The sequence below is a fragment of the Aquila chrysaetos genome, chromosome Z, assembly GCF_900496995.4.
Source record: "Aquila chrysaetos chrysaetos chromosome Z, bAquChr1.4, whole genome shotgun sequence".
Lineage (NCBI taxonomy): Eukaryota > Metazoa > Chordata > Aves > Accipitriformes > Accipitridae > Aquila > Aquila chrysaetos.
The window spans coordinates 88,189,650-88,214,884 of NC_044030.1; the positions used below are offsets into that span (position 1 = coordinate 88,189,650).

General features: G+C 51.2%; 1 protein-coding gene across 1 annotated transcript; it reads left to right on the plus strand.

Annotated features, from left to right (window-relative positions):
- Window positions 1–3,608: 3,608 nt before the first annotated feature.
- On the plus strand, window positions 3,609–21,152 carry LOC121232718. Its single transcript, XM_041121092.1, has 4 exons — window positions 3,609–3,894; window positions 4,412–4,689; window positions 19,939–20,037; window positions 20,736–21,152. Exons 1-4 carry the CDS (start codon window positions 3,609–3,611, stop codon window positions 20,754–20,756), a joined length of 684 nt encoding a protein of 227 aa, XP_040977026.1. The 3' UTR covers window positions 20,757–21,152.
- The last annotated feature ends 4,083 nt before the right edge of the window (window positions 21,153–25,235 follow it).

Here is a 25,235-nt window from a genome sequence, read left to right on the forward strand (position 1 = left end):
TAAAAAGTGCTTATCTGCATATTGGGAAACTTAACTGTGTTCACATATCTGTCCCTCAGGGACCAGGCCTACATTTCTGAGCAACCTGGTCTAGTGGAAGAAGGTGTCCCTGCCCATGGCATGGGGGTTGGAACTAGATGATCTTTAAGGTCCCTTCCAACCCAAGCCATTCTGTGATTCTATAATGATTCCGATTCCCAGCAATACTGACATCTTAGGACTGTAGCAAACACCCACAAGCACACATTTAAGTGGTTTAGCCAGCACAACCACCTCAAATTTCCTATGCTCCTCTGCTCATTTAGCTTGGAAACACCACACATAAGTTTCCACTTGCCTGCTTTCACCAGCACAACATTGGGCAAAAAGTCTCTGAGCAAAATGATAATCCCAATGAGGTCAGTGCCTTTTGTGGCTCCAGGACTGTGGCCAGCAGCACAAATCTCTTTCCTGGTTAAAGACCTGGCAGTCCTTTCTACCCCAAGCTATGGGGTGGGGTGCAAATGGCAAACCTTCTGGAGGGAGTCACAAACACCTAGGTTAATTCCCAGGTGTCAGGGAGTTGCTGAACTGTTGCAGCTCCATGCCCCTGGGTCCAGCTAGTAGTGGGGCTGGGCATGTGTTCCCAGGCACATGCAAACATGCAAATACAACTTATATATGCCAGCCACACAGATCAACATGGGCAGCAACATTGAACACTCACAAAAACACAAAGAGAACTAATGGCCTCATCCTGTTCCCCTCTGGCTGATCAGGATGCGGGCCCGTTAGCAGGAAATATATAGCATATGTAGAAGGTGAGTCCCTCCAGTAGCTGGGCTTAGACACTCAGTCTGTCCTGTAGTTGGAGCCTGGGTCTCCAGTCCCCCTCTCACTTGCGCACATGCACACACGCTGTCAATCTGCCAGCAGCTGGCCTTAGACACACGGTCTATCCAGTAGCTGGCACTGGATTCTTGCTCTCCCCGCTTTCTTCCCACACAGAGATGCAAACTCATGCAAACAAGTGTCCCGGTCCCTGTGATAGCCAGCTCCTCCAGGTGCCTCACCCTTTTAGACATACACATGTACCTGGCTCCCAAGCCACTCAACCTACACACTGGCTAATCTGGCTTTGTAACATACACACCTTCACTTCCTCCAGTTGTTGGCACCAGCTGGCAAAGGGCCTTATGACCCGTGCTCTGACTATAGTTGCTGGCACTTAATTTTCCTCGTTTGGGTCTCTCCAGTCGCTGGCACCACAGACACACGGGACCCTATGACCTGTAATATGACTTCAGTTGCGGGCACTCAAACCTACACACACACACACGCACACAAAAGCAGAGAACCTTTCACTCACAAAAATAGCTAGAAATGGAGTTTAATGAGAAGACAGGACAGCCTATGCTGATCCGGCACAGGGCATGGCCAGACAATCCTACTGACCAGCAACCTATTTGCATGCCACCAGCCCTTTTTTTATCTCCTTGTCCCTCCATTTTCCCATGCTTGTTCCTCCCCAAACTACTCTGATACCTCCCCTTCCCCATCTTTGCTTCATCCAGTAAACATACCATAGCACATCCTGCGCAGTCCCCAAATGCTCTTCCCTTGCATCCCATAAGGGGTTGCATATCCTTAGGCAGGAACCTTCCTCAGTCTGTACGGTGCTCCGGAAAGCCTCTCCCAGCTACTCATCATAATGAGTGTCACCCATACCATGGGGCTGATGGCTCTGCAGGGACAGCTCTGGGAGGAGCCAGGGCAGGGGCTCTGTTTCTCTAACTGGGTCACTGAGGTGCCTTACCTGGCCTAGTGCCTCTGTGCAACTTTGAGTTTACAGAGACAAGCTTTTTATCACATAATCTAGCAGGGAACCACAGTTAAAGCTTCGGAAAAGTGCTCTAAAACTAGAATTGTCCAATGACCTTAGTAGTTCGATTCGTTTATAGGATAATCCTCCCAGAGCCACCAACTTGAAGAGCAGCTGCTTGACCCATTTTGTTGATTTTAGTCATGTTGTTTTAAGGAAGAATGTACAGAAAGTGCCAAGGAGGTGTAACAACAAGCAAGGAAAGAGCAACTAAGTTTTGAGGGGAAAAACCTAAGTGCTCTAAGTGACTGAAGTTGCTAAGGGCTAAGAGATTTTTGGGTTAGGTTTGCACATATGAAGGTCTGAGTGGGAATAGAGCACACCAGTAGTAAAATACAACGGAACCCATTCTAGGCCTGTGCATGCACCCTTGCTCTTGCAGATGCAGACATTCTGGAGCTGCAGGAAGACAAGCACACAAGCCTGCCTGGAAGCAGGCCTTGGCCACAGGGTCCTTAGGCTGAGTCGGTGCAAGTTAGCGGGGGGAGAACCCTGTGTGTTGGGCAGGTGAGGACCAAGTGAGGCCGGAGCATGGCAAGGGCTGTTCTGGGCTGTGTGGTCTGGGGCAAGCCTGGACAGAGGGGATAGCGAGGAGGATCTGAAGGAATACAGGTTGTGAGCTCTTCATTCCCAACACGGTCACCGAGGCCTCCTCTTCCAGGGTCCCCGAATTGGGGGAACCACATACAGCATGCAAAATACTGTGAAAGGCTGGGGCCAGCGCAAGCACTGCTGAGAGAGGGCGTTTCCATAGGGTCTGGTGGTGGCTGCAGGCCACTTCCTATCAGCCACACTAAGCCCCGTGGCATGTGGCACGACCTTTTTGGTGTGCACCAATTTGTATTTGGCTGTGCCCTGGAGCCCTCTGAACTCCTGAATTTGTATTTTAGGTTGCCCTTAAGCCCTTCTGTGTGCCCCAAGGCCCCATGTTTGTCATACAGTATGCCACGATGCCTCCTGTTTAGCTTTCCTCCCATCCCAGAGTTTTGCCAGTGCTTTTTTGGTGTGCTCTAGGGTCAGCTCTTTTCCTTCCTGTGAGGCCCAGGACCCTCCCCTTTGTCTTTCTGTGCCCCCAGAGTCCTATGTTTTCCTTGGCATCTGCTGATGTTCCCCCTGCCCCGGCCCCGCCATTGCACTCCAGAGCTCGCTCCCTTTGTTCTCATCCCCTTTTCCCTTCCTGTGCATCCCAGGACTCTCCCTTTAGCTTTTGGCAAGCTGCCCTCAGGAGCTGGGGCACACCTCTGCTGTCCCCTCTGCTGTCCCAGTAGCCACAGCTGCCCCCAATGGGGTTGCTGGCAGTAGCCCATGTTCTCTGTGGGATGCAGCTGTGGGCCAAGGGCCTAGGGATGACCAGCCTCTGGTGTGGCCAGTACGGCCGACGGCGATGACGCCCGCGTCCCGTGAGGCTGCTGAGCTGAGCTACTGCCACGAGTGTGGTGTTCCCATCACCGCACCAGGCAGGTCCAGGACAACAAAGCCAGTGCTGAGCGTTACATGCTGGGACCAGGACTGAGGCTGCAACCGCGGAACAGGTGAATGGGGCCGGGGGGTCCCCGCGACCGGGAACATCTCAGGGAAGGTGGCACAAAGCGGGAGGGCGGGCAGGGGCGCGCAGCGACCGAATCCAGGAAGACCCATACTGGGGCCGAGGAGGGGAGTGTGTGGCACCGGGGTCGTGGGTGGCCCAGAACCTGAGGGGCTGGGGGAAAGCTGGTGTGCCGGGACAGTGGGGAGGCCACACGTAGACATGCGGGGCTGCCTGAGTGCTGGGGCTCGCTGTGGGGCAGGAGCAGTGCTGGGGAAACACCTGGGTGAGATTGGCGCCCTGCAAAAGCGCCGTCCCGGGGAAAGTCCCAACGAGGGTCGGGTGGGTGGGGAGGCTGGAGCGCTTGCAGGTCGTGCGGAGGTGTGGGGCAGATGGGGAAGCATCGAGCCCGAACGGGAGCCGGTGGTGGTGCTGGGAGTCCCAGCCCTGCGAGCTGGCCTCCGCAGGAATGGCCGGGTCCCGCGGGTGCTGGTAGGGGAAGGAGGGCGTACGGGACGGCGTCCCCGTAGGGTTAAACGCCACAGAAGGCAGCCGCCCGCAGCACGCTGGGCACGATAGTCTTCAGGGAACCAGCTGCTGGCTGCACTCGGTGATCTTGAAGGTCCTTTCCAACCTAAATGATTCTAGGAGTCTATGCTGGTCGGCCGCGCCGGTCCGCAGGGCATGCCGGGAGATGTAGTCTTTCGGCACGGAGCTGCCAGTCGCCCGTGTCGGTCTGTGCAGCGAACCGGGATGATGCGTAGTCTCCTCATATCGGCCGTCCCGGACGTGCTGGGAGCTGTAGTCATCTGCCAGCGGTGAATCGTCTCGGCCACATCGCGCGGGGGGCCTCCCGCCCGTGCTCACTGCCGCCGTCTGGCGAACGAAGCGCGGTACTGCAAGCGGGCGCCGCAGATGTGCGGAGGCATCCCCGCGCTCCACGCTGCCGTCCGCCGGTAACGGCAATGCGATGCCGCGGTGCCTGCGAGCTGGTGCCGCCGCGCTCGCTGCTGCCTCCCGGTGAGGAAACGCCGCTGCCGCCCCACGCGCGCAGTGTCGGCCGGCGCTCGGCGCGCAAAGCGCGGAACGGCAGCGCCGGCACCGCACGGGTGCGCAGCAGCGCCGCCGCCTCCGCTGCTGCCGCCTTGTGGCCAAAGTTCGGTACGGCAGCCCGGCGTTCGCGCGGCGGCTGTGGCCCCTTCGGCGCGCCGTCGGCGGCCGGCGCATGCGCGGTCTCAGGGAGCAGCGTGTCGGCGCCCAGGGCGCGGGTCTCGGCGGCAGCGGGCGAGCGCCGGGACTGCGGGTGAGGCGAGCGATCCCCTCCGGCGGGGGCGAGGGGTGCCTCCTGCCCGCTGGCCGCCCGGGGCTGCCGGGCCGGGAAGCTGCGAGGCGGCTGCCGCGGCAGGCTCCCGGTCCGCCGGAGGCGAGCCGGGCCAGGGCAGCGCCGGGGAGTTCCCCGAGAGCCGCCGGTAGAAGGGAAGAGGGGACGGAGGCGCGCACCCCCCAGGCGCGGCCAGCGGGCGCCTCCCCGAGTCGCCAGAGCTCCCCCGGCCCCGCTCGGCCCGTGCGGCTGCCCCCAGCTCCAGCCCCTCCCCTGAAGCCTGTGCTGTGGCCGCAGGCAGCCCCCGAGCCCTGTCGTGAGGGCAGCAAGCCGGCCCTGCGGTGTTCTCGAGTCTCCCTTAACGTGGGTGCCGCTAGCAGCGGCGCGGGGAACGAGCGGCGTCTGCGGAAGCCCCTGCGGAAGGAGGGGGCTCCGGCCGGGGTCGAGCTGCGGTAATAACGGTCACTGCTGCCTCTTTCCCTCTCCCAGAGGCCAGGCTGTGGGTGCGGTTGTCCGTTCGTCCCCCGGGGATGCCATTGACTGCAGCAGCCTCAGGCTTGCGTGGGCTGTCTCTGCCTGGCCTCCCTCTCCTCGTGGCGTGGGAGTGCAGAGGGACAGGCGGAGCGCTTACTGGCTGTGGGCAGGAGCTGCTGAAGCTGGAGAGGCCACAGAAAGGTAAAGAAGAAGAAACGGAAGGCTGTCTGGCTGGCAGCTGCCTCCTGCTGCAGGCAAAAGAGAGCCTGCCTCTCCGGGTGTGGAAGGATCCCTCCTCGTAGTCCACAGCAGGTCAGACCGCCAGGGTCCGTATGCATGACCAGCAGCGGGGTACGGCCACGTAGTGAGCGAGCGAGGCTACATGTCTAGGAGGCCTGATCTCGTAAGAGCTGTGAGACACTCATGTGTTCCGTTATGTGGAGGACAGCCAAGCGACTGGAGTTACAGAAGAGGAAGGGAGGAGAGAAGGAGAAAGAAGCGTCTGAGCTGGCAAGGTCTCCTGGCAGCTCCAAGAGTGAGAGCTGGTGAGTCCTGGGCCCTCAGGGCCCTGTCGCTCCTCTTGTGCGTCCCGGTCCCTCCCTCCCCCTCTCCTGGCCCCCTCGCTTTCCCATGCTGCTGTGATGTTTGGGGTTTTTTTTGTGTTTGTTTTTTTTTGCTTCCCTGTACCTCTTCTCTTCTGTCTATTCTCTTGTCCTGCTCCCTCTTCCTCTCCCCGTTTCTCTCTCTTGTTCGACTGCCCCCCTTCCTTTTTCTCTCTGCGTTCTTGTCCTGCTCCCTCTCCCTCTTCCCCCCGCACCGCCCCCCGTCTTTGTCCTGCAGCCAGTCGCTGTCTTCTCCTTTTCCATCTCCTTGTCCTGATCTGCATCCGCCTCTTTCCCGGCCTCCCAATTTCTCTGGCCTGTTCCCTGACGTTCTTTTCCTCTCTGTGCCTGTACATGCCTCTCTGTGTCCCTGCCTTCCTATCTCTCTTCTTCCTACTTTCTCTCTTTATCCCTTTGTCTTGCTCACCTTTGCTGTTTATTTTTGTCATTCTGGATCTCACTGTCCCCGTCCTCTTTCCTGTTCATCTCTTACTCTCTCTGACCCTTTGTGCTGCTTCCTGCCCCTTTTTTATTCACCCTCCCTCTCTCTGCAGGGCTCCTGATACTTCTCTTTCTAAATTCCCCAACCCCCTGTGCTTCTCACAGTCTCCGTCTTTCTCTCTCTCTCTCTCTCGTTGTCATTGTTCTTGTCTGTTGCTCTGTCTTGCTTCCTGTCCCGTCGTTTCTCGCTGTATCCCTTTGTCCTGCTCCCTGCTCATATTCGTATTCCTCTCTGTCGTGAGGACCGTCTCAGTTTTTTATCTCCGTCGTGCCGCTGTCCTGATTTGTCCTTCTCTGCCATGTTCCCTGTCCCTCTTTCTGTCTCTTTTCCTCTGTCCCTGCTGCTCATTTCTCCATCTCTGTCCAGACCCCTGTCCCTTCCCCCCCGCCCCGCCGTGCTGTCCCTCTGCCTTGCTTTCTTTCGCTGCCTTTTCTGTCTGTCTCTCCCTGCCCCATTCCCTCTCCCGCCCTTTCTAACTGTGCCCCTCTGTCCAGCTAGCTGTCTCTTCTTTCTTTTTTCTGTTCCTCAGTATTTTTTCTTTTCCCGTATCTCTCTCCCACTGCCCATTGCAGTTGGTTTTTTCCCGTCCGATGCTGGCCTGCTCTTTGTCCCTTTTGTGTCTCTCTGTCCTTCTGTCGTGCTCCCTGTGTCTATTTAATCCCTTCATCTCTGTCCTGCAGCCCGTCGCTATTTTTTTTTTCTTCCGTCCCTTTGTCCTGCTCCCCGTCCTTGTCTCTCTTTCCCTTGGTTCTGCCTCCTGTCCTTTTTTCCTTTCTTGCTCCATCTCTCTGTCCTGCTCCCTATCCCTCTCGCGCTCTCTCTGTTTCTGCGTCCTTCTCCTTGCCTTTCCCCACGTTCTCTGTCTTGTTCCCTCTTTGCTTTTATTGTTTCCGGGTGGCTGGGCCCAGCTACCCGCAGGGGTGCTTCGGCTCGGGGGTTTGGGGTGGGGGCCTGGCCGTGCTGGCGATGGCGGGGAAATAAAGCCTGAAACGGCAATCATGAAGCGATGCCCTGCCTGTGCTGGGGCTGCCCCACAGAGGCGTGGGGCTGGGCCCTCTGCAGGTCGCGGGCACTCCCCAAAACTGCGCATGGGGCCCCGGGGGTGCGGGGCTGCGGGGTGGCTACGCTCGGCGTCGCCCGTGGGCGCTGAAGGGTCAGAAATGGAGAACAAGTTTTCTGTTCCTGGGGCTTGACAACAGGCTCGCGCGGCTGATTTTGGGGCTCGGAAACAGACCGAGCTGCGCGGCTTTGGGCCCAGAAACAGAGGTCCAGCCCTGCGTTTTTGGGCCTTGAGAACAGGCTCGGCAGCCGGGGTTTTTGGCTCCCAAACGGGCCCCGAGTCCGCTGGTGTGGGGGCCAAAAGTGGAAGCCGGCGTGGCTGGTTTGGCAGGCGGGTGGGAGGGTGTTGGGGGCTGTGGGGGGAAGCAGGGGGTGGGCAGGGTGCGTGGACCCTCCCCAGAGATGGGGGTCTGGTGGTGTCGGACGCCGAAGTTCGGGAGGCCGGCGCGCAGCAGGCCGAACTCAACATCTGCGATGGTCTGTGGGGGGAAAGGTGCTTTTCAGACCCCACGTGCCCTCTTTGAGTCCAGCTCTTCTTTCTGCGCTGCTCAGAATAGTTGTTAAGTAATTAATCGCACAAACTAACGAATATTTATACGGCGTGTAACTCTGACGTTTAATCCTAATGCTCCAGTTTTGACAGCAGTTGATACGCAACCTTATGGAAAGCCCAGGCCGTTGCACATAGCTGGAGCTTGTAAGGAGAAGCAGCTGAAATCAGCCGGAGCTTCAGCGCGGAGCTGGGGCTTCAGCGAGCCAGAACTGTAGCAAGCGGGAGCTGGAACGAGGTGGGGTGTCTGCTGTCTGGAGCGTGCATTAGCCAGAGGTGAAAGTACCTGCGGCTGTAACAAGCAGGAGCCGCGATTAGCTGGAGCGTCCGTCGGCCGGACCGTGCTCCCAGCACAGCCGAAGGGCGGCCGGGCGCAGGCAGGGCTGTCCGCAGCAAGCAGCTCCGAGCAGCAGGGAGGCGAGCCGTCCTTCTGCCGGCGGGGAGCCCGGCCTCTTCCCTCGGGGATGCAATCCACGCCACGCTCCTCTCTCTGCGTGGAGGGTCTCGCCCGGTCCGTTCCCGCGGGCAGAAGCGAGGTGGGGGTCCCCCGGCTCTCCTGGGGCAGCCCCCCTGTGAGGGGGCGCGGGCGAGGTGTCGTCGTCCCCTCGGTACCGGGCAAAGGAGAGAGAAACCGGCCAGTGGGAGCTCCTGGGGTGTGGAAAGCCCTTCCGGCAGAATCCTCCCCTGTCTTTTCACCGTTGGCTGGGTGTGACAAACAGGTTCATTTCTTTGTCTCCTCTTTTCCCAGTGTCACCTTCCGCGTCACACGAAGAAAATCCCGCGTGGTTAATTCTGCTTGCTGCTCAGGTAATCGCACGTATTGGGCTGGGGGAGCGGAGAGAAACACTTGCGAGTTCGAGGGCACTACAGATGCTCCACGTTAAACCCACAGAAAAGGCAAATTTGCTGCTAGTGCAGAAAAGCTGATGGAAAAATTGCTGTTAACAGATCGTGCCCTGTTCCTGAACTGGTCCCTTGATATGTTTTTGTTTCAGGTGAAAGAATGAAATTTCATGTCTGGTAAATTCAGAACTGCCTGTTAGCTTCTTTAGGGTCAAGTGTTTCTCTTTCTGTTCATACTGATTTTATGGGCAAGTTGGAAATAGCCTTTTATTTTTTTATGTATAACTGAATTTTTAGGAATGTATGGTGTCCCTGTAGTTCACTTTTGAGCACCTAGATGCCAGTAGAAATGTAATGAGTGAAACATGATGGAAACTGGTACTTAAACTTGATTTTTATTTGATTTTTTTTTTTCTTCTTCCCCATTAAGAGTGTTGATGGCATGTTGTCCTGTGGCACAATCCCCATTCCGTTCAGCGGAGTCTTCAGTCTAGGACTTTTAAGTAGAAAAGTTTGTCCTTCCAAAAAAGGACTAGTCATTCATCGGACCGAGGCATAGACTTGGAGAGTCGCTTAAGTACGTGATCGGAATTAAAGCAACTTTCAGTTAATGTTGCTGCTGTTGGTCTTTGCTTTCATTGATTTCTCCACCACTCCCTCATGGTTGGGAGCTCTGAATCATAATTTTTTTCAGTCTCTAACACATTTCCCCTCCCCCGCCACCCCCCAAAAAGGAGAGGCAGTGTCTAAAAGTTAATTAGCTTCCTCACAAATGCGTGAGTAAATAAAATCTGAGTTGTGATGATTAAAACCATAAAAATGACACCAGTCTGGTGAGACAATAGCAGATCTGGACTATTTCTGAACAGGCATTCATCACACGCAAAAGTCGTCAGGGTACGGATCACCTGCGCTTCATGCTCTGACAAGACAAAATGCTGAGGCAGGGATGAGCTCTGAAAGAAAAAAAAAAAAAAGGATACAGGGTCACGGTTTTGTTTTGTTGTTTGTTTTTAAAGAGTGCATTATTGACTGGTGCCAGCCTGCAGAGCTCTTCTGCTGCCTGACCTCTCCTTCTCTTTCATGGCTGTAATTGTCGTTTGGATAATTGTAGAAGAGCAATTAAGTTACTTGCCTCTGTGAATGTGCTGGTAATACCAGGAAGGCAAATGCTTGAATCAGTAGTGAATAACTTGGCTACAAGTAGAATTTCTGAAGGAAGAACAGCAGCAGCAACAGGAAGCAAATAGCAAGTGACCAGAAATTTGCGTGTGTCAAACGCATCAAAGCTTTATTGCCAAATGTTTGGCAATATGTTCCAAATGGCTTTTTTTTGGTAAACGTAAATTTTCAGGAAGTTCAGGGTTGTGTGCGGCAAAACGTGTCACTCTACGTACGCATCCTGCTACGTAAATAGCATGGGTTAATGGCAAGTCCAGCGGCAGGGCTGCTGTTCCCTACTCTCGATGTTGCTGTAGTAGTGTTGCGGTATTGAGACCTTAACGGACAGGCTGAGGAATGGAAGGAGAATGCCCGTTTTCTGTAAGGGCTCAGAATGCCGACCCTTTTCTCTGCCTGCCGCTCCCCTGTGTGTGAGATGAAGCTGTTTCATTTTTCTCCCTTGTTCCTGGTCTAAATATTTCTGGAGCTGTTGCTGCTGTGGGTTTGCAATTTGTGTTACTGCATTTTTGTAGCGTTCTAGCGATGGGTCGTTTCTACTGTGGCGAAGCATCGAGATACGGTTTTTGGTTTAAAGCGTCAGAAACTACATTCACCGAAACCAGTAACTCGCGGCGTAGGTGAAACCGATCTGGCGCGTGTGGCTGTGCTCGCAGGGATGCTCGGTGGCTCCTCATCAAAACAGCAAGGTGTGTGTGTGCGGACATCTGTAGGGTTGCGCTCTGGGTCCGAGAGCGTTAACGTATTTTTGCTGTGGGAAGATGGAATGGAGCGTGTGCCTGTTAAATCTCAGGGCAGTCAAAAGCTAGGAGGGACCCTGAGCGGGTTTGGTGGCACAACTGCGGTTTTAAAAGACCTTGACCGTTTGGAGCAACGGCCTGGAAAAAAATCATTCCTTTTTTGCAACGAGGCAGTTCACAAGGACAGATGTGTTGCTGTGCTCTTTAGCAAAAATACTCAACTTGGGACGTATAGGGTGATGAAGTCTTGGCTATACTAAGGCTTGAGAAAATGTATGCAGGTCTCTATGTCTGTCACCTGCGTGTATCTAGGAAAGTGAGTTCTAGTGAAACTAAAGTTACCAATGAGTCCAAAAAAAAAAAAAAAAAAAAAAAAAAAAAGGCACGTTGCGGAGACTCAATTAAGTGCTCAAACTCTCTGTGCAAGATTCCCTTTATTTCACAAAAGAATCCAACTTATATATGTTTCAGCAAATATCCAGAAAGTACTAATGGCACACAGCCAATACTACTAGCACAGGAGGGCGTATCTGGCCCAGCTGGGATGTTTGCCAGTCCTCAGAACAGTTAAAGATAAAGACATTCCATAGACATACTCGTGACTGTCTTCAGCCACATCTTCCCAGGCCTACACAAGGCCATCCTCCAACCTGACCTTGTGAAACTAGTTCTTCAAAGGCTTGGCAAACACGCAGCACAACAAATTCTAACGGTCACTCTTGAAAACAAATGCCAGGTGTTCCGAGCTGCTCCCACATCTCCCCCTTTTTTGTTTAGGAACATCAGATTCACGAGGAAGGCAGCGAGGACTCTAGCTTCGAACTGACGCAATCCTCGTACTGCTCCTCAGGTGATTCTGATTGCTGCAAACACACAAATGATTAATAACCCTCCAATAGCAATATAAATTCAGATACACGAATTTAAACCTTCAAACCATGTTTTTGGATTTAAGCATTTAACACTATTAGACAATTCTTTGAAAAACACCTTATTCTGCTAATTTCGTATATTTCCCATTTGATCTTGTAATATCTGTGCAAGGTCTTAGGTCTCTTCTGCAATATTAGTAGCAAATGCACCTTGCAAATGTGCCTTCACCTAATTCCAATCACATACACTTTCATTCCCTTGTAAAGGAGTTACACAGAGCCCTTGTTTTTGAAATTCCCAATTGCAATGTAATTTCATTCTATTTTATAATGCATTTTGTCTATGTGATGAGTTGATCCTGGCTGGACACCAGTCACCTACCATAGCTATTCTATCACTCTCTCCTCCACAGCTGGACAGGGGAACGGGAAATGAGGTTTTGCGGTTAGTTCATTACACATTATCTCTGTCGCTTCATCCTCCTCAGTGGCAGCACTCATCACACTCTTCCCCTGTTCCAGCGTGGGATCTCTCCCACGGGAGACAGTCCTCCACGAAGATCTTCAGCATGGGTCCCTTCCACGGCGTGCAGTCCTTCAGGAGCACACTGCTCCAGCGTGGTTCCCCCACGGGGTCATAGGTCCTGCCAGAAAACCCGCTCCGTGGGCTTCTCTCTCCACAGATCTGCAGGTCCTGCCAGGAGCCTGCTCCAACACGGGCTTCCCGCGGGGTCCCAGCCTCCTTCAGGCACCCACCTGCTCCGGCGTGGGGTCCTCCCCGGGCTGCAGGTGGAGATCTGCTCCACCATGGAGCTCCATAGACCGCAGGGGAACGACCCATCTCACTGTGGTCTTCACCACGGGCTGCAGGGGAATCTCTGCTCCGGTGCCTGGAGCATTTCCTCCCCCTCCTTCTTCACTGACCTTGGTGCCTGCAGGGTTATTTCTCTTACATGTTCTCTTCAGCTGTCATTTCTGTGTGTTCCGCAAACGCATCTCTCTTCCCCCTCTCCAGCCGTTTGTTTTTATTATTTTTTTTCTGTCCTCTTCCCCCCCCCCCCCCCCCCCCCCCCTCTTTTTTCCCCTCTGTGCAGAGGTGCTACCGCTATCACTGACTGGCTCGGCTTTGGCCGGCAGCAGGTCCATCTTAGAGCCAGACAGCACTGGCCCTATCAGACACAGGGGAAAACCTCCAACAGCCCCCACAGCAGCCACCCCTGTAACCTCCCGCTACCAAAACCTTGCCACACAAACCCAATACAGCCCAAGCCAAATTACCACTGCTTCCAAAGCATCCAATCATTCTAGTATTGTTGATCAATTTGTACCTGGGTATTTATTTCAGCCGTAACATTTTTTAATACATTAGCTACTGTGTGAGCAGTCTGAACGGATTTCACATAATGATAGCTGATATTATAAAGGCAATGAGCCATCCTATAAATTGTTTTGGGTGACTAATTGTCCACTTTAAAAGCCTTGATAATTGACTTAATCCTTATTCCCTTTCCCATGATTTTGTCATATTCACAGGGATCCACAATTCAGCACGACATCATATTGGCATGATTACTGTAAGACTTAGTTCAGATATATTCTTATGAGTAAAACAGCTAAAATACCAAGGTTAATTCAGATTAGTTTCAAAAGCATGGTTACATAAAGCGACATCTAGAAATTGAGTTCCTACAAAAACATAAGGATGTGAAGTACATATCATCACCAAATCTTTGTGATTCTATGCATTCTTGTGCCGTCTTACGCCACGAGCTCAGCCCGGCAATCGGTAGGTGCCAGCTTTACGTTTTTTGTGTCCCCATGGAGGCAACGGTGGCCTCGCCGTACACCAGCCCGATGCTCTTCGGAAAAATCCCGGTATTTATACATTTGCAGAGGAGCGGATTTCAGCACACGTGGCCAGCGGGTGCCAAAATTCGCCTCGATTGTAACATAGGGAGCCTATGATGCATGCACTCGCTGGCCAGGCGCACTGCACGAGCCATAGCCACCCTGTCTGTTGGTTCATGGGCTTTGTACATGTGGCATATTGTCATCATCCAGCAGTCTGTGTTTTCCTCGGCTATCTACCTCTCCCCCAGTGTTCATCCACGGACCAAAATCCCATTTTTTAACCCATCCGCAAAGAAGAAAGATCAGAATTCTTACAATACTGTTGCTGGTCACTATTGCCAGGTATGCTAAAAAAGGTATTCTTTGGAGTAGGATACACGTTGCATCATCTCGCTAGCTTGTTGTTGCATTCTCTTCAAATGTCCCTATGTGATAGCTTTTTCATTCTCGATGTGCTGCTTCCTCCTCATTTGTCTCTTCTCCTTCAAATTCAGAGTCTTCATCTGCAGGATAGGGTTGTCCGGGTGGTTTCGCCAGCTCATGATATGGCTTCACGTGTTTAGCTGGAATCCACTTGGTTCCTGGGGGAAGAAGAACACAAGCATACCCTCGCCCCCAAGTGATCAGTTCCACAGTTCCATTCCAACCAGGTCCACTAAAAGGATCTTTATACAGTACTTTAGGTCTCTGTGAAATAGAATCAGGAATTTTAAAATGTCGATCTATCGCTGTGCTGGCCATTAAGTCTGGTGAGCGATTTAAAAAATTCAGAGTAAACATAGCATTATCTAGCTGTTCTTGTGGTGGCATATTCCCCCTTTTTTGTTTATGCAACATGGACTTTAAAGCATGATGCGCACACTCAATTATTGCTTGTCCAGTAGGTGAATGTGGAATTCCTGTCACATGGGATACCTGCCACTGCTGCAAAAATAATTGAGTAGATTTAGCTACATATCCTGGACCGTTGTCAGTTTTAATGGTTTGAGGAACCCCCATAATTGCAAAGCATCGTGACCAATGTCATTGTACATCACGTGCCCTTCCTCCAGAATGAGCAGTAGCACAAATATAAGAGGAAAAGGTATTAATAGAAACATGCACAAATTTCAAGGATCCAAAGGCAGATATATGTGTAACATCACTTTGCCAAATGGCATTAGAGTGTAAACCACGTGGGTTAACTCCAATGCTCACTGCATCAGAAGAAACTCTTTGACAATCTGGACAAGAACGAATTATATCTTTAGCCTGTGCATTTGTCAAATTAAACATCTTTTGCAATGCTGCAGCATTTTGGTGAAAAAAGGAATGAGAGGCCACAGCAGAGTGGAATTGCACTGTGCCAACAGTAAAAGTCAGCCACGGCATTGCCTTTAGTCAAAGGTCCTGGCAGCACAGTGTGCGACCTAATGTGACAAATAAACAAAGGATAAGCTCTTTTATTTAAAAGAGTTTGCAATTCCAAAAATTTGTTGAATAAGTCTTCATCATTTATCTCCTTCAAGTAAGATCCTGGTAATCGCTGTAGAACACGTATGACATATTCTGAATCAGAAATAATATTGAGTGGTTCCGATGGAAATAAAGCATGTAAAACAGCCTGTAATTCCACACGCTGTGTGGAACCTTGTAACAGAACAACAGATGTGTGCCATACTCCATCATCTAGCCAAGCAACTACACCTCGTCCAGTTTTTCCAGAGCCATCCACAAAAACTGTACGAGCATTAACAATAGGAGTATCGGATACTATCGTCTGTGGTTTGATGTTTAATGTGTGAAGGTTTTGCAGTAACTTACATTTAGGCAGTGAGAAAGAAATATTGTTCGTGAAGTTGGCCAATGCGATTTGCAGTGATTGTGATTGGACAAAAAGGTAATCAAAATCTTGTTTTGAAAAAGGAAGATACAAGGTATCGGGATCAAAACCAATGAGACACTGAGTACGTGACCGTGCTTTTTGTACCACAGTCACAATTATTTCTAAAGGCTGTGTAACAGTTTTCTTCAAAGTGTGAGAGAGAAACACCCATTCCAAATATAAAATTTTCTGAGCGACTTTATCATGTTGCCCTATAATAGCAAAAGGTTGTTTTGGACCTTGTATAACATATACATCAACAGGTAAAGTTAAGTCCCTTCTATAGGCCTGTAATGTAGATATCTTTTGTGAAACTAAATTTAACTCTTCCTTGGCAGCTGGAAACTGAATTTAACTCTTCCTTGGCAGCTGGAGTTAAGATCCGTGGTGATGTTAAATCAGGATCACCTCTCAGAATGTTAAAGAGATTACTTAATTCCTCTGTGGTTATACCTAACATGGGTCGTACCCAGTTTATTGTTCCTAATAATTTCTGAGCATCGTTCAGAGTTCGTATATCTGTGTGCAACTTTAATGATTGAGGCTGTACTGTTCTTTCCGTAAGAATCCACCATAAATATTTCCAGGGCGGCATCGTTTGAATTTTTTCTGTAGCAATTTGAAGTCCAAAGGTGTGCAAAGAATTTACGAGATGTTGCACAACACTTTCCAAATACTGTGTTGTTTCTGTTGCAATTAAAATATCATCCATATAATGATATATTATAGCATTTGGAAATGCGTCTCGGCTCGGTTGAATAGCCGCAGCAACTACTATCTGACAGATAGTAGGACTATTCATCATGCCCTGAGGTAGCACTGTCCACTGATAACGCTGCATAGGCTCGGCGTTATTTACACTAGGCACTGAAAAGGCAAAATATGCACAATCATCAGGATGTAAAGGAATCGTGAAGAAGCAGTCTTTTAAATCAATTACTTGTAATTCCCACTCTTTAGGGATCATTGCAGGATTTGGCGTTCCCGGCTGGGTAATCCCCATCGGTTGTAACACTGCATTTATCGCTCGTAAATCCTGCAATAATCGCTATTTTCCCGACTTTTTGGGAATAACAAAAATCGGTGTATTCCATGGACTAGTTGAAGTGACAATGTGTCCTTGCTGCAACTGCTCTTGAATTAATTTATGTGCTTGTATCAATTTGTCCTCTTTTAACGGCCACTGATCGACCCAAACAGGCGCAGAAGTTAGCCACGTAAGTTTGAGCAGGGGTTTTACATCAGTGACCCTTAGGATAAATTTGAATTGACTGTGGTTAGGGTAATGTGCCATTGTTTCAATAAATCTCTGCCCCACAAATTTACAGATGAGTCAAGTACATAAGGCTGAATCCATGCGTCATGGTTCTCAGGCCCCTTTACTGACAAAAGTTTGGCACTTCGCATGGGCTGTCAAGTGCCTCCTATACCAACAATTGTAGAAAGAGCTATTTGCAACGGCCACGAAGTTGGCCAGTCCTTTTTTGATATTATAGAAACGTCTGCTCCGGTATCTAGCAATCCCGAAAACCATCTACCCTCAATTTGCAATTTTAAAATCGGCTGTTGCTGTGTTATTTCCTGCGACCACAATACAAAAGGACTCCCGGTGCTATCAAAGCTACTGTCGCCTCGATTATTTTGCATGTTTTGAGGTACCCAACAAGGAAGCAATATTAATTGAGCTATTTTTGTGTTTGCTGGAATTGTACATGGAATTTGCGTTGAAGCTAGCATGATTTTAATTTCCCCTTGATAATCTGAATCAATAACTCCAGGGTATACAATTATTCCCTGCGTCGTAGCAGTAGATCGTCCAATTATTAATCCTAACATGCCATCAGGCAAAGGTCCGAATATTGCAGTCCCCACAATATAAATTCTCTGTTCTTTTATTAAGAGGTCGGCTGCTGTTGCCAAATCCAGCCTGGCACTCCCTGTAGTTGCGGGCTGGAGGTTATAGATGGGTTTTGTGTGATGCCTGTTTGTGTAGCAGTCCCATCGGTTAGTGGTGCCTCCACTGAATTCCAGACCCTGTTGGTTTGCGGGGCACCGGGTCTTGCGCCCCTCCTGTAGTTTCCCTGGAAGAGATTACCTTCTTTGTCAAATTTCGATTTGTGTTGATTCGCCCAATGATATCCTTTACTACGATGAGGGCAGAAGTGACTTACAGGTTTATCACGTTTGGATTTTTGTCGTTTAGGACAGTGCTTTAGCCATATGTCCCAATTTTCCACACTCAAAACATTTCACAGTAACTTGATGAACATTAGTTTGCTGTGACAGGTGCAGCAGCTAACATGTTAGCTCTATGAGTTTCTGTCCCTATATTTTGACATATCTTAATATACTGCCCAATGTCAGTAGCTCTTCCTTTAACTGACTGCAGTGCAGCCTGAGAGTCCGTATTTGCATTCTCATAAGCCAATTGAAATAATAATGCTTTTGCAGCTTCCTGATTTTCTACCTGCTGTGTTATCGCAGCTTGAAGGCGATCAATAAAAGATACATATGGTTCCTGAGAGCCCTGTCGTATAGAGGCAAATGAAGTGGTACTTTGCCCAGTTTCAGGTACTTGTTGTATAGCCATGAGTGCAATATGAGTGGCTTGATCGAAAACTTGCTTTGGCAAAGCTGCTTGTGCCTGAGGTGTAATGTAAGGGCCTCTTCCTTGTAACATGTTTTGATCTATAGCTATCCCTAATGACAAGTTGTCCATAATTTGTTCCACTGACAAATCATTATATTCTAACTGCCATACAGAATACTGAGCAGAAGTCAACACCGTTTTCATAAGCAATTTCCAGTCCCAAGGAGTCATAGTATAAGTTCCTCCAATTGCTTCCACTAGTCCCATTGTAATGAATTGTGTAACCCATTTTCACGAATCAATTTCCGTAATTCTTTTATCATTTCATAAGGTAAACCGTCATGCTGTGGTGGAATATGGGGTTTGTATATAACAGGAAAAGTGAACATGGTATCACCTTGCTGTAGAGCTTTTTCTCGACAGTGTTGCATCAAGCTATGTGTATTTTTTCCCAAATCATTAAGTGAATTGTCACATTTAGTATCAAAGTCTGGTAAGGGCGGAGCTGAAGGCACTATAAATGTTTCCTCCGCACCGCTGTAAAGCAGGAGCCACAGGATTAGACAGAGGCACAGAGTTAGAGGGATTAGTAGGAGAAGGAGATACAGGCAGCGCAGCAAAGCCAGGTTCTGTTTTAAGTTCTGCAAACCCTGGAGAGGGAGTACCAGGCGATTGGGGTGGGTGGGTGGGTGGGGCACGGTGGCGGCCGGGAGGCGAAGGGGGTGCGAAAGCAGCGGGAGGCAGCGGCGGGGCGGCGGGGACCTGTATGCGGTGGTGAGGGTCGGCGAGCCCGCGGAGCCCGTGCTGCCCGCCCGCTGCCTGCCTGCCTGCCTGCCGGCGGGGTGGGTGTGTTAACGCTGTTAGTGCAGGCAGTGGTGGAGATAATGAGGGATATAAATCCGGCTCTTTTTCAGAGTCCACCCTGCCTGATACAAAAGAATTATTACCAGAATCAGAATCCTGCTCATTAGCGGCCAGCTTACAGACTGTCTCCTCAAAAGCAGTATCAGGCTGTATTGGTATGATTTTCACTGCCGGCTCTAAATGCACCAGCGCAGCATAAATAAATCTCCATGTCATAATTAAATTTTCTGATACACCAAAGGCCAAAGTTTTTCGTGTTTGTAAATGTTCCCCGAATCTTTCCCAAACCTCGCTATCAAAAGTTCCCTCTGTGGGAAACCAGTTACAATTATCCTTTACCCATATTAAAAGCGAAGCAATTTGTCCCTCTGTTATTTTACACCCAGAGGCCTGTAAAATCTGCTGCAAAACGTTTAAGTAGAGCTTATGCTCCTGGGAAACCGATTGCCCCATGCTACCGCAATCTCGCAACTCACCCGTTCCGCGGGGGTTGCCGATACCTATTTTCTCGGAGTCGTGGCCACTTCTTCAAAACTCTCCCCATTAGATGACATGGTCTCCGCAGTGAAGGGGAATCACCTCTTCTTTTCTCAATCACGTCGTTTTCTTCTCTTAATCGTGCCGGCTTCTTCTCTCGATCACGTCGGGGTCACCATCTGCGGAGACTCAATTAAGCGCTCAAACTCTCTGTGCAAGATTCCCTTTATTTCACAAAAGAATCCAACTTATATATGTTTCAGCAAATATCCAGAAAGTACTAACGGCACACAGCCGATACTACTAGCACAGGAGGGCATATCTGGCCCAGCTGGGATGTTTGCCAGTCCTCAGAACAGTTTAAAGATAAAGACATTCCATAGACATACTCGTGACTGTCTTCAGCCACATCTTCCCAGGCCTACACAAGGCCATCCTCCAACCTGACCTTGTGAAACTAGTTCTTCAAAGGCTTGGCAAACACGCAGCACAACAAATTCTAACGGTCCGCTCTTGAAAACAAATGCCAGTGTTCCGAGCTGCTCCCACACACGGTTGTCTGAAAAATGCAAAAGCTCTAGTGGCCTGTGTCAACAACTGTACCGAAGAGGATGCAAAAAATACTTTTTGCTCTGCTCAGTTGTACTGTCTTCACAAACCTTCACAAAAAAAAGGCAGCTTTGGATTCCTACCCAGTTTTATGCTAAAATTTGGGGGTTTTTTTGGTTTTTTTTTTTTTTTTTTTTTTCCCTCCCCTCTCTCAGGTGGATGTCAGCTGCCACCATTTCACCGTGGTTGCCCTTTCTTCTGCCGTGAAAGTACAAGACAGATGGAAAGATTCCGTAGTGGTCTGCAAGTACAAGGTACGCCTACGAAGTGTGTCTGCATTTTTCCAAAGGTACTTGCAGTATGGACTTTAAAGTTAACATTAAGAATGTGCCAACTCTCCTTCCACATTTTTTCTGTGCAATATTTTAATACGAATGCTAAAACTAAGGTCTGTTTCTGGAGCATGTTACGCCTACGCCAAATTTACTTCCCTCTGTCTATTTCCTCTTCCTGAAAGCATGTAATCTTCTGTTTCCGTGCGCTTACTAGTAAATGGATACCGTGGAAAATAATTTTGTACTAAAAGAGGGAAGAAACTGTTGGTAAGAGTTCAGCTGTTCAGAAGAAACGGGCTTTGTTTTCGTGATAAAAAGCTTTATGCTTTTTGCAGCCAATGAGTTTTTAAAATATCTTATAGGAGTACTCGACAACCTTACTGAGATCACTAGCACCTGTACTAAAAGCAATCAAGGTCAAAGAAGAGGAGACGTGGACAAAACAGGACAAACTGGCGTCGCTTCCGGTGTTTTCCAGGTTTCCAGGAAGCATTAGCAGCCTTGTAACTAGTGGGTCAGCGAGTCCTGAGGTGGTTTTGGTGAGTTACTGCTTCAATAGTGGTATTTTTATTGGATGTACCTAAACATGGGCACACCCTTTTAGTGTCAAGTGAATTATTGAGGCTTTATTCTTTATTTTTCATTTTGCTTTTTGAAGTTTTCCACTTCACTTTCAGCTTTATTCACCAAACAAGTAAGATGCAAAGCAGCAGCAGCAGCGCAAGGGCTGTAGCTGTTGCGGTGGGCCCGTAAGCGTAGATTCTGATTGGGTATGACCTCGTCCCGCAGCCTCCCGGGGTTCTCTCCCTGCAGCAGTGGTGTAAGGAAGGGAGGAGATGTCTTCCAACGCCGGCAAGAGTGTTTACTTGTATGCTAAGAAGGTGTTCAAAATGGTATCAATTAGCCTAAATGCTGATTTTAAGGGTTCAAATCACTCTTAACTTTTAAAGGAGGTGGTGTATTTCGAGCTGACCTGTTTACCTGGAATCCTCCTTTAGCTCAGCGACTCTTCTCGGGCACCCCCAGCCTCCGCTGGCAGGGCGGTATGAGAAGCTGGAAGGTCCTTGACTTAGTATAAACACCGCTTAGCAACAGCTAAAGCGTCGGTGTGTTTGTCAACATTATTCTCATCCTAAATCTAAAATGGCCCTGTACCAGCTACTCAGAAGAAAACTAACTTTATTCCAGCCGAAACCAGAACAACCCCCCAACCCCCTGATTCTGGGTCTGCAATGGAAAAAAACCAAACGAATTTGGGACTCCTGGGAAAGCCAAGTCCGCCTGGATTTGTGCAGCTGGAAAGCAAAAAACCCACCCCGTTTTCATGCACAAAACCACAACCAAAAGATCACCCTTTTTATGTTGGGGAAAAGCACTGAAACACACCCCAAACTGAGTATTTTGAAAAAGCAATAAACTCCCCAGTTTTGGGAAGATTGGGAGTGAAGCACGGGCAGTTTGAGGGGCATTGCTGGGGGTCCTCCCAGTGTGCATTATCTGGTGTGGATTTCTCTGTTATCCCAGGTGAGTTACCTGCTGTGGATCATCCTGGGTGGACTCCCTGGGGTAGGTCATCCCCACCCATGTCCCCCCCCCGTGCACCTTTGTACCCCTCACCTACCCTCCCCCCGTGTGTGTTTCTCCCCCATGTGCCCCCCGTTGCTCCGGCCCGCCCCCTTCACCCACGCGAGTTTTTTAACCCATGCGAGTTGTTTCCCCCCGCATCCCTTGCTCCCCCCTATCTCCTGCCCCCCCCATCTTCCCCTCCTCCATATTCCACGCCACCCCCCCCGCGCCCCCATCATCCGTCAGGCTTCAGACCCCTGGCATGCTGCCTGCACCCCATTCTCTGTCATTTTTTTTTCTTCTTTTCCTTACAAGTTGTTGTTGTTGTTCTTTTTAATGATTAAACTGTTTTTGTTTCAAGCCACGAGTTTTTCTCACTTCCACCCTTCCGATTGTCTCCCCATCCCACTGGGGGCGGGGGGGAGCGAGTGAAGCGGCTCGCATGGGGCTTCGTTGCTGGCTGGCGATTAAACCACGACACAAGGTGAGTCGGAAGCCCCTGCCTGGCTCATCCTGGAGGCTCTCATGCGTTCCTCCTGCCATCTTGATGGGCCGTCCTTGTTCTTCCTTGCCGCTTTATAGCGAGCGCCTCTTGCTCCGTAAGCAGCAAGTACTCGGGCCGTGCAGGTATTGCGCGTTGCAGGCAGGCAAAGGGCAATTGTGACGCTTGCTGGCGGGAGCGGCAAGGAGTGCGGAGCCGCGCTCCTGTAGGGAGCAAGATGGAACCTCGAGGGCTCTGCGGGTCATCTGCTGAGGACATCTTAATATCCCGACGCGCCTCTTTGCTTTCCCTGCTTCACGTCTAATTACTTGGCACGCCAGAGGGCAGGGCGGTAAGTAGTAACACCGTGCAACGTCTCTCGTCGGTAAGAGACAAGCCCCGCACAAGAAGCCTTGCGTGCGGGTCAGGATTAGGAGAGCGGAGGTTGTGCTAGCACAGAGGTGAGGAAAGGGAGCCCCACCCCAACAGAGCCCCAGGATCGCCAGGGTATCGCTCACTTGCAGATCGGCCGCTGGCCTGTGGTCCGCTGGGACGCGCTGTTTCCTGCTGAACAGAGCTGCCCCTCTGGCACGAAGCAGCTTTGGGTCTCTTGTGGCCTGCCTTCAGGCTGTCACCTGAACCAGGCGTTGGTTTTTTGGTTTTTTATTGTTTTTTTGTTTTTTTGTTTGTTTTTTTAACTCTCTCGCCAGCATCTGTTGACTGGCTGCTGTCCCTCCCGCAACCCTGATGCCACGCGCAGACGGATACAGCGGTCCCTGGGGCTTGGTCGAGGGCAACCCCCCCTCCCCGCTGCCGTTTGCAGGTTCCCTGCGCTGCTTCTCCTCTCTAGATAATGGGGTGGGGGGGCAGGGACAGAAGCGACCACCCGAATTGTCTGTTGTTTGCGCTTGACTGCTGTAACCGCTCCAGCCACTCGGGTGCTTTTTGGAAGGGAGGCAATGAAGGTGACTGCCCGGGCTGCGAGTGGGGAAAGGGCAGGGCAATGTAAGCCCTGTGCCCCCAGTAAGTAGTTACTGCCTGTGGCTGATCTCTACTGGGCTGGGCTGAGCTGTCAGTCATGTCTCAATCAGCTGATGCTCAGAAGAGGATTGTTACTGGGAATGCTGCTGCCCGGCGACCGAAGGTGGGAACTGGCGTTTGGGAGGCGCGCATGCGCGGTGGGGTGTGTGGCTGGGCCCCTGCTGTTGCCTGGCAACCGGGAGGCGGTACGGCAGCTGGGGAGGCGCGCATGCGCGGTAACGCCTTTTACGGCACTCGCCGCTGCTGCCTGGCAACCAAAGCGTGACACGGCGTCTCGGCGTTCGCGCATGCGCGGTGGCGCGCTTTACGGCGCCGCTGCTGTTGCATGGCAACCAAAATGCCCTACGGCGACTGAGGCAACCGCGCATGCGCGGTGGAGCGGTTTAAGGCGCTCGCCGATGTTGCCTAGCAATCAAGACACTGTACGGCAGCTGGGCGACTGCGCATGCGCGGCGCGCCTTTTACGGCTCGGCTGCCGTTGCATAGCAACCAAAAAGCTGTAAGGCGTCTCAGAGAGCGCACATGCGCGGTGGTGCGCTTTACGGCGCTGCTGCTGTTGCCTAGCAATCAAGACACTGTACGGCAGTGGGCAACTGCGCATGCGCAGTGCGCCTTTTACTGACTGATGCCGTTGCATAGCAACCAAAACGCTGTACGGCGTCTCTGCAAGCGCGCATGCGCGCTGTGCCTTTTACCGCAGTTGCCGCTGTTGCCTAGCAACCAGAGCGCGACACGACGTCTCGGCAGCTGCACATGCGTACTGCGCCTTTTACGGCTGTCGCCGCTGTTGCCTAGCAACCAGAGCGCGACACGGCGTCTCGGCAACTGCGCATGCGTACTGCGCCTTTTACGGCTGTCGCCGCTGTTGCCTAGCAACCAGAGCGCGACACGGTGTCCCGGCAACCGCGCATGCGCGGCGGTGCGGTTTACGGTGCTCCTGCTATTGCCTGGCAAGGAGAACGCGGTGCAGCAGCTTGGGAGCTGCGCATGCGCGCTGGTGGTGCGTTTCGTCAGCGCTCTCTTCCGCCACCTTGTGGCCAAAGTTCGGTACTGCAGCTGGGGAGCCGCGCATGTGTGCTGGCGTGTTGCGCCAAGCGCTCGCCGCTGCCACCCTGCGACCAATATGCGGTACTGCAGCTTGGCGGCTGCGAGTGCGCGGGGCTGCCCCTGTCCTGCACGTGCCGTCCGACGGGAACGGCAACGCGGCACCGGCGGGAGGTGCCGCCGCGCTCGTTGCTTCCTCCCGGTAAGGAAACGCCGCCGGGAAGGAAAGCTTGCGTGGGCTGTCTCTGCCCGGCCTCCCTCTCCGTGCGTCGCGGGAGCACAAAGGGACAGGCGGGGCACTTACCGGCTGTGGGCAGGAGCTGCTGCGGCTGAAGCTGGAGAGGCCAGAGAAAGGTAGAGAAGAAGAAATGGAAGGCCGGCCGGCAGCTGCCTCCCGCTGCAGGCAAGAGAGAGCCTGCCTCTCGGCCTGTGGAAGGATCCCTCTTCGTAGTGCACAGCAGTGCCCGGCAGGGCGCACCGCAGGGTCCGTATGGAGCACCGACGGTGCGGTGCGGTACCGCCGCGTAGTGTGCGGGCGAGCGAGGCTCCGTGCCTAGGAAGCCTCGTCTTGCAAGACCTGTGAGACACGTGTTCTCCTAGGGGGGCTGAAATTACAGTCAGCAAAGCCTGAACGAGAAAGTAACCCCTCAAGTCACCTCCAGAAATGACACTACTTGCTCCTGTACTACCACTATTGCATCAGCAATGTGACGGGTAGGAATTAAGTCTTAATTTTTGGGGTGTAGATAGAAAGCGATAGATGTCCTTCAAACTATGTTAGAAACTAGCTCATTAAAATAATGACAGCGGTGTTGTTATCAAAATTGATAGTGCTTGTAATTTGCTAATATAAAAAAAGCCAAAACGCTCTGGGTTATGTTTCTTTCTAGCAAGAACCGCGCATACCACCTAACTTCTGCCAGAACACCTTCTGGATAGCATGAATCAAAAAGCAGAATTAGAAGTCCCTAAGAATTCCATCTCCAAAATATCTCGTGGTTGCAAAATAAATTATTCTCTGTGAATAGCCAATATTCAGAGTCAC

What these genes read in the sequence shown, in the direction of transcription:
- LOC121232718 (XM_041121092.1), top strand. Translation starts at nt 3,609, where the DNA reads ATGCGGGGCTGCCTGAGTGCTGGGGCTCGCTGTGGGGCAGGAGCAGTG. An exon ending in GCTGGTAGGGGAAGGAGGGC is followed by an intron (nt 3,895 to 4,411) that starts GTACGGGACGGC and finishes CCTCCCGGTGAG; the next exon opens with GAAACGCCGCTGCCGCCCCA. An exon ending in GGCGAGCGCCGGGACTGCGG is followed by an intron (nt 4,690 to 19,938) that starts GTGAGGCGAGCG and finishes CCCCTCTCTCAG; the next exon opens with GTGGATGTCAGCTGCCACCA.